At 31.6% G+C, this 9,646-nt stretch overlaps 1 protein-coding gene across 1 annotated transcript; it reads left to right on the forward strand.

Moving 5' to 3' along the window:
* The first annotated feature begins 1,220 nt into the window (after nucleotides 1-1,220).
* LOC104805561 (cytokinin hydroxylase) lies at nucleotides 1,221-4,522 on the forward strand. Its single transcript, XM_010530172.1, has 4 exons — nucleotides 1,221-1,552; nucleotides 1,920-2,388; nucleotides 2,691-3,069; nucleotides 3,909-4,522. The coding sequence occupies exons 1-4, from the start codon at nucleotides 1,273-1,275 to the stop codon at nucleotides 4,329-4,331; spliced, it is 1,551 nt and encodes a 516-aa protein (XP_010528474.1). The 5' UTR covers nucleotides 1,221-1,272; the 3' UTR covers nucleotides 4,332-4,522.
* Nucleotides 4,523-9,646: the final 5,124 nt, after the last annotated feature.

Genomic DNA, 9,646 nt, shown 5'->3' on the forward strand with positions numbered 1-9,646 from the left:
GTGGGACTTGTTTTATTTTTATTGTGGTTCGACTTTCTCTCGAATATCGTGGGGTTTTTGTTTTAATTTATAGGCTTATAGCGGTAAATATGAGAAAAAAATAGATAAAAGGAAAAAAATCAAATTTACAATTTTAGAAAAAGTTGGTTAAATTGAAATGAAAATAAGGCGACCACATCATATAATTAAATTTTAGTCAAACCCTTTTCACAAAATTTCAAATCCCAAAAACTCTACATGTAACTGGAATTGCAAATTTGTTATAGTATACTTTTTGGATTGGTAACTGAATAAAATTACAAAATATGTAGAGAAATTTTTTTATAAAAAATATATTCTAAATCAAATGCATTGCAAATCAGTAATTTGTGAAACCAAAAGAACAACCTATTCAAATGCATCAAAATATATTATTAAATCATTATTTGAAAAAGTTAATACTAAATATAATTACATTATTTATATATATTATATACATCCATACATAATTATATGCATATATGATTGTACAAAATTTGGTGATAAAATATCCGAGAACTTTTTATTGATTAATATTTATTTTATTATTTTTAAGTTTTTCTATAAAACATTTGGGAATATAATAATAAAATTGTTGAGATAAGGACTTCAAATTTCCATAAATGAAACCACACGTATAGGATATTGAACTTATCTTTTTCATTGTGTTGAATACATACCTTTTTTTATTGATTTTAGATAAACATAGTTTATCACACTTATCAGTTTATGTAATAAAAGTAAGAAATCGTAGTTTTATTTTTATCTTAATTATAGCTAAGAAAATTAAATTCCTTCTTTTAAAATAACGGTCGTGGCAGCATATGGTAACTAAAAGAAGATAGATATTGCAAAAGATAATATAATGGGGGGAAATAAAATATACTAGACAGAGACTATACTGATAAAATTATAAAAAAAGATGAGATTATAATTTCCTAAAATGAAGAAAAAGGAAGAGCCAGCAAAAAAAAAAACAGACATGAATGCCTTGTGTTCTGTCTTAAACTACTAAAGTAACTGATAATTTAGATAAATTAAAATTAAAATTCAAAAAAAAAAGAATCTAATCTCCCATTCATTTACTCCTACACTTTTTAACGCTATATATATATATATGCATGCACACGACTGCTCAATGTATGCAGCTCAATAAACATCACTAACTCTCTCTCTCTCTCTCTCTCTCTCTCTCTCTCCAAATCTTTTCTCTTTCATATATTTTGTTTTATTTACAAAAAAAAAAAAAGAGTCATGTTGGTTGCGTTGTTGGTATCGCTCGTCGTGATATTCGTGACCCTCATGGTGAGAGTCCTATACGACACCGTTTCTTGCTACTGGCTGACGCCGAGACGGATAAGGAAGATGATGGCACGGCAAGGGGTCACCGGTCCGAGCCCACGGCCCCTCACCGGAAACATCGTCGAGATCGCCTCCATGGTGTCTCGGTCGCTGGCCAATGACTGCGACTCTATCCATCACGACATCGTCGATCGCCTTCTCCCTCATTACGTGGCTTGGTCCAAACAATACGGTAGGAGGGTTTACGTCGTTCTTATTGGGTTCAAAATGAATTTCCTATGCCAAAAAAAAAAAAGAGAAATCCACCAATTATAAGATGAACTAAAGCGTGATTCGATAACCGGAAAATGTAAAACCGTAATTAAACCGGAGAAGCCGCAAATGCTGGTGCAGGTACGGAATTTTTTTACAAGCCGTAATTAATTCCACAAAAGTAATATCAAATATAAAATTATACCGACCCCACCACCACATCAAATCCATAAAATTCGAATAGATTCGTGCGGCGTGACGTCACCGAGTCACACGCCCGGGGTTGACGAGTCATGAAATGACCAAATTACCCTCTCATGATATTCCTTTTGTTTTTTGGGGAGCAGGGAAGAGATTCATAGTGTGGAACGGGACGGAGCCAAGGCTAGTCCTGGCGGAGACGGAGATGATAAAGGAGCTGCTAACGAGACACAACGCCACGACGGGGAAGTCGTGGCTGCAGCAGCAGGGCGCCAAGAGCTTTATAGGACGCGGCCTCCTCATGGCCAACGGCGATGACTGGCACCACCAGCGCCACCTCACCGCTCCCGCTTTCTCCGGCGACAGACTCAAGGGGTACGCGGGGCATATGGTTGAGTGCACGAGGAGGATGAACGAGAGGATGAGGAAGGAGGTCGGGGCAGGCGGCGGAGAGATAGAGATAGGGGAGGAGCTTCATCGCCTCACGGCCGACATCATATCGAAGACAATGTTCGGCAGCAGCTACGACAAAGGCAAGCAGATATTCCAACTTCTCTATACCCTCCAACGCCTCTGCGCTCAAGCCACTCGCCATTTCTATTTCCCCGGCAGCAGGTATTATTATTATTTTCTCATTTTAATATATAAATTATATGATACAAAGATATATCTATATGTGTATACATTTGTATACATAGTTTTTTTATAATAAAAAAAATCACCCTTTATTCCTCCGACCAAGATCATACGGAAAAACATTTATTAGTATTTTCATGGTCGTTATATCTTGATTCCCTTCCATAAAAGAAATTTGCATGCGTTTTTACCCGACCAAATATATATATATTTTTATAAACGATGATAATGTCGGATGTGGAATGATTACAATACGGTACTTGTAAAAAAAAATGATGCAGATTTTTTCCGAGCAAGTACAACAGAGAGATAAAATCTCAGAAGAGAGAGGTAGAAGGTCTGCTGATGGAGATCATACAGAGCAGACGAGACTGCGTGGAGATTGGACGGAGCAGTTCGTACGGGAACGACCTCCTGGGGCTTCTGCTGGACGACATGCACAAGAACAAGAGCAAGAACCACCTGAATCTCCAGCTCATAATGGACGAATGCAAGACTTTCTTTTTCGCCGGCCATGAGACCACCGCCCTGCTCCTCACGTGGACCGCCATGCTCCTCGCCGGAAATCCTACGTGGCAGGACAAGGTCCGCGACGAAGTCCGCCAGGTTTGCGGCCCTGATGGTGTCCCCTCCGTCGACCATCTCCCTAAGCTCACCACGGTACGCTACCTACATATATAATAAAGCTCTAGTTACCTACATATGTACATTTTATGAAAAAAATATGAATCTAGATTCGTTTTTTTTTTTTTTTTTGCATCATAAAAATATGAGAACTAAGACTCACAGTGGAAATTCATAAACCAAACTGCGGAATCCAATAGATTAGTGCCGATTTTCTTTTTGTAGAAAAGAAAGGATCGGATCGGTGTTATAAGGGTATTTTGGTCAATTTATAGGTAAGCGGCCAAATGGTTAAGGTTTCAAGTAGGATCGAATTGAAAAATAAAACTAATTCATATAAAAAGACGAATTTTGTTATCTGTTCAAACGATATTATTATTTTTTAATTAATGGCCCTATATATATATATATACAATACAATATCTTTTTTTATTTTATTTTTAAGTGTGTTTGCCTTTTGGTGGGTGCGGGGTGGGGTACCACATAGGCACATACAACAACAAAGTATAGGAAGTTCCACTAAGTAGTAGTGCTTCTTCCATGACTAAACCTAAGATAGTCATCAAATCAGTCCAAAAATTTAAATTGAAAAGGAAACTATCGTAAATATCTAAGTAAATTATCTCCTTTCTTTATTTGGTTAAAAAACAAAAGGGTTTAATAATTAGGCCATCCAATTTTATAACATGTATAGGGTCCATACGCAGGCTGCTTGTATGCTGTCGTCTTGGGCTTTCTCTATGTTGTAATTATTTCACTTAATTTCACAAACAACTCGTGTGAATTCGACTATAAAGAATCTAAACTTTGTAATTTGCGAGCAAAGATTTGATTTTTCTTATAAAGTTTGCAACTTTGTTCTTCTTCTTTGGCAGTTGAACGTGGTGATAAACGAGTCTCTGAGACTCTATCCGCCAGCAACTCTTCTGCCAAGAATGGCGTTCGAGGACATAAAGCTCGGCGATTTGATCATCCCCAAGGGCTTGGCGATTTGGATTCCCGTCCTCGCGATTCACCACAGCGAAGAATTATGGGGCAAAGACGCCAACGAGTTCAATCCGGAGCGGTTTATGACCAAAACGTTCGCGCCAGGCCGTCATTTCTTACCGTTCGCGGCCGGTCCAAGGAACTGTATCGGTCAGACGTACGCAATGATGGAGGCAAAAATAATACTGGCGATGCTGATCTCCAAGTTCAGCTTCACCATTTCGGAGAATTACAGGCATGCTCCGGTCGTTGTGCTTACCATAAAGCCTAAGCACGGCGTTCAAGTGATATTGAAGCCATTGGACTCGTGAAGGGTTTTGTTACCATATGGAAGAGGAAAAGGATAGGGGTTGCTGGATCATCCTTTTTTTTAGGGTTTTGGGTTTTCGGAATTCCTGAGTAAAATAAGGGATCATGGGGTCAATTTTGTTAGGGGTATAATAAGACTAAATTGTGTTATTTTTTCCCCAAAAAATGATGAGTTTCCTTTTGGTTTGTGTTATTAGACATATTCACATTTCAAAAATTTTAATTTAAAAAAAAAAAATAGAGAGAACAGAGATCTAGAGTTATATGGATATGGGTTGCGAATAGATAAATGAATATACATGAATAACGTAGTATGTCTATACGAATGCGAATAAATAAATGAATTCAAGTTTTGCAATCAATTTTTTGTGACATAAGTACTGTAAGAGTCCATACAAAGTGATATCAATTCAGAAAACAATAAAAAAAAATTCATATGTGAAAAAAAAGATAGACGAAAAATCATATGTGAAAAAAACTATATTAGTATAGGAACGTGCGAAGGGTCGTTTTTTTTGTTTAAGGTCATTTATCTTCTTGCATTATCAATATAGACAAAAACTAGATGGTGACTACCTGTTTTGGACTTTATGGTCTGAAAAAAAAAAGTGGCATTTAACCATATAATATTTGATTAAAATTAATAATTATATTTAAATGTGCTCGATCTAGATAAGCCTTAAAATTATAAACAAACATAAAGCAAAAGAAATCGAGGGAATGATAAGTGATGGGAGGGGGAAAGGAGTTGGTCTTTTTCCTAGTTAAGTTTGGTGGCACTAAGGGCACTTATAATGACTAAGGTTGATTCTTGATTCATTCATCTCTCATATTTTAATTGATTTGTAAAGTGCTCTTCTTTTATAACACATTAAATAAAATAAAATAAATAAATAAATAATATCAACCTGAAATAAACAAACATAAAAAAAATGATTGAAACAATTATAAATAAAAAATTGGAAAAATAATATATATAAAAAAAAGAGAAAACAACTCCATAAAATATACCATGTATATACGAATGAAATGCCAAACAAAAAAAATACTTTTCTTCAAAAGAAAAAAATTATGATCAAATATAAAAATAAAAACAAAATAAATAACATATATTGGTTAAATAAATAGAAATTATTGAAACAAATTTAAAATATGCAGCTAGTTTTTTAAATTAAAATACCTTTGCAAAATTTGTCGTTTGAAAAAAACACAAAATTCTAATTAGGAAGAAAAAAAAAAGAAAGAAAACCACCATCAGCCCTACAATTATTCTAAAACTTGAGGGGGGAATTGAAGTAACTGTAAATGTTAGGGGTTGATTTTCTATGACTTTACAAATCTCGGGAGCATAATAAGAACCAAGAAAATTGCGGGAGTAAGCTTTTCCCCCAAAAAAAAATCATTGTTAAAAGTTAGGACTTAACAAAACGCTAGTGGAGATGAAAACTATGGGCATAATAATGTGTTACATGCGACGAGTAACATAATCATCATCATTACAAACAACAACATTTGCAATCAATTACATAACAATTTCATTATTCAAATGAGTTTCCCAAGATTATTAATTAACTAGATATTTTATAATTTCATACAATAAGAGATAATATATAATAATCACATCAATTTCTCGTTACCATTAGATTTTTCTTGTAATATAATATATATAAATTTTGGTAAAGCTAATTCAATCATAGCTGTCACCACTCATTTATAAAAAACTCGACCTAATAAAATAGGTAGCATGTTGGCAAATGTGGTATACCATGTATGTTGATTCTCTTTATTCAGCGCCAACGAAATTCGGTTGAATATTATGTAAAGTGAAAAAAAAATTATTCGAAAAAAAAGGACAATGATCTATGTAAGTATTCTATTAAGACACGAATTTTAAAATTTTCACGTAAATATAAACTTTTTAAAAACTTTTAAATTGATCTATTATATTTACCGGTCGTTGGTACAAGTTGAAGTGGTCATCAAACATTTAAAACTACTGATTTATCATCGCTACATCGGTTATATATCAATTACATATATACGTTATATGAACAAAAAAATTGTCACGCCACGAAATATGTAATATGTAAATATACATACATATATATATATATATATATATATATATTCATTCATACACGCGCACACACGCATTAAATATCAAAGAATAATATTTTATTAATTAAGAATATTAAAAATTGAATAAGTAGGTCAAGTCTATTATCATATCCCATTAAATGGAACTTAAAAAAAAAACAACGCATATAAAGTTACTTGGATAGAGCTGGCTTGCAATTTGTATGCTTGCTTGTTTGTGATAAGATAAATCATAATTTATTTAAATATTTATATATACAATGACTCAATATATATTCGTAACAGTTACATGTAATAACTTTTTGGTGCCCACATATTTTATAATAAAATTTATCATTTTTTTTTGTTAATAAAAAAAATATATAAAAAAACTATCCTTTTGATAATGAATTATCTTGTTGCATTTCCAAACTCCCCTATATCGCACGTATTATCTTTTTTTTTTGGTGAAATAATCGCATGTATTATCTTGTTGGACATAATAAAAACTTATCTTGTCATCCAGATGAGAAATTATTCCATTTTCATAACTAAATTAGATTATTAATTTCTCAAGAATAGTTACAATATTTCTTTGCGTTTTGTTAAATTTGGATTTTAGTTTTTCGTTATAAAAGTTAGAATACTATGAAACATCGTATACGTCTACAAGTTTAAGAGAAACTATTGCGATTGAATCAAAATTTAAATCAAAATTAGATCTGTTTAACGTAAATTATTCTCGTTTTGTTAAAACAAATAAAAACTATAAAATTTGCAAAAAAATATATGAACTAGGGTTTTTTTTCAAAATCTTGCTAATTTTTTTTTTATAATCATGAAGTTCACTAGACCTTCGACCCAGTTAATCTTTTAGACTCGGAGTCAATCTTTGGTTACACAATTAATTGTCTCGTCTTCTCTACCAGTGGAATCAAACCCAAAACATTGAAATGATTTTGTTACTCACGAAACCACTGAACCACTATTAGCTGGTAAATCAAGGATAATCTTTATCACACGAGATTAACTCTATTGGCAAGGTTGCATCGTACAATTACGGAATCGAATGGAAACATTTTCGAGTAATAACAGAAAAAGTATTATATATTGTTATGTGAGTTTTTTAAATATATATATATATATATATATGTGTGTGTGTGTGTGATTTGGGGTTGACTACGTTTTTTGCTAATGTGATTCGAGTTTAATTTCTTTTTAAATTATTATTTAAAAAATCTCAAAATCAAAAACCATAGAAGAACATTCGTAATATATTATAAAAAAAAGAGCCTTTGAGTGAGTGAAGGTACATATCAAATCATGCGGCTGACGTCATCCCACTGATTTTGCACCTCCTCTCTCCCACCATTTTGCATAAAAAATACAATTTTAACAATTAACACATATTGGAGACATATCTTTATGCAAATATATGTATATATATATAGACACACAACACATTGGCTTTAAATGTTGAAATCTGGTTGAATGAATAAACTGTGTATTGGTATTTTTATTTTCCTATCATTATTTTTAAAAAAAATATATTCGTCTTCATTTTTCTTATATTTAATAGAGGGGAATTCAGAAATAGAATGATTTGGAAAAGAGATTGAAGAATATATTTTACAAAAATCCACCAAAAAATATCTCATTTTGTTAACAAGTTCTACAAGTGAAACTCTATCCATAGTCCATAAATAACACATCAAATTGTGTGTCAAACTCCACAATTTGTTGCAATGATTATATATCCTAGATAATATTTTTTATTTTTAACTGTACTAGCCAAATTTCTGTTATGTTTGATAAAAAAAAAAAAAAAAGAAGAGAGAAACAGTCATGCCATAAAAATTTTGAATTTCTATAATTATCTAGAAGTGGTCCGCGGATTTTGTCTTTCAATGTGACATAAATCTTTGTTTCTTTCTCAATTTATTAACAACTTGAATTATATATATATATATATATATATGCCAAGATATTAATGTAGCACTTGATTTAATAGTTGTGAAGTGTCCTAATCAGATGATTACAAAAGATACTTTAAGCGATCTCTCGTGCGATTGACCATTATATAATAACATTAGAAGTAAATAATATTGTTAATTTTAATTATAAGCATATAACAAAAAGGAGAGAAGGCTCTCTTGTCGGGATAATGATTGTCTTTATATTGTAATCATATTATAGTTAGGACCGAATTTAAAGTTAATATTGTCGCAATGTAGGCAAGTATTTGTTTTTTTTATTTGATTAGTTATAACTTTTTTATATATAATTTACCAATTTAATATCACAAAACAATAATTTTATACATTAGGAAAACTACACTTAGAGAGGTGCATATTGATTCTCTAGGCACCCAAACTTTTATTAAATGATTTCATGACTTGGAACTTAAGTTTAAAAGTCAGTCTTCCATGATTACCACATTTAATTTAATCGTGATTTTATGATAGATATATGGTTCACCAAAAATTTTATGCATTTTGATGGAATAACTCTTTTATTATATATCTAAACCAAAATTAATGAATTATGTTTGGATTAGTGTAAACAACAACTAAACCCATGATTTAAAAAAAAACTATAATATCACGTTTTCAAAACAAAACAAAAATCTCAATAAAATGAGCATACATATATATATATATATATATATATATATGGTCTAAGGCAACTTGATTATTTTTTTCATCGTGTTAAGCAATTTGATTAGTGCCACTATATACATTGAGGTGATTTATATATATAAATACAAATTATATAATAATTTCCAATGGTTTTCTCAATTAATTCTGGTCTTACTGAAATTTAGACAGTCTATTAACGTGTATACAAAATTAATTATCATAGTATCTTGGTTGACCGATACAAACGGAGATCCTCTCCATTATCAACAGAAACAAATATTTGGAATCATATGATGAGATTCGCTTGAAATGATATTTTGACTATTTCACATTTATTCAATTGGAAATATGATTGTTATTGCTGGATATTGCAAAATTCAGGAATTTAATTTCCTCGTGATTATTAAACCGAGTCAATTTGGCGGGAAGATCTTAATCAACAACTTTAAAGTATGCACACATATGTACGTGTAGTACCAACACAACTATGACTTGCAAGAATGTAACATATATATATATATATATATATATATTTCATCTTCTAGATCGTTGGGATAGGAGTGGCGGTATATATGTATGTGTATATAGTGTGTGTGCGAATG

Source organism: Tarenaya hassleriana, unplaced genomic scaffold, assembly GCF_000463585.1.
Source record: "Tarenaya hassleriana unplaced genomic scaffold, ASM46358v1 Cleome11, whole genome shotgun sequence".
In the NCBI taxonomy this organism is placed as follows: domain Eukaryota; kingdom Viridiplantae; phylum Streptophyta; class Magnoliopsida; order Brassicales; family Cleomaceae; genus Tarenaya; species Tarenaya hassleriana.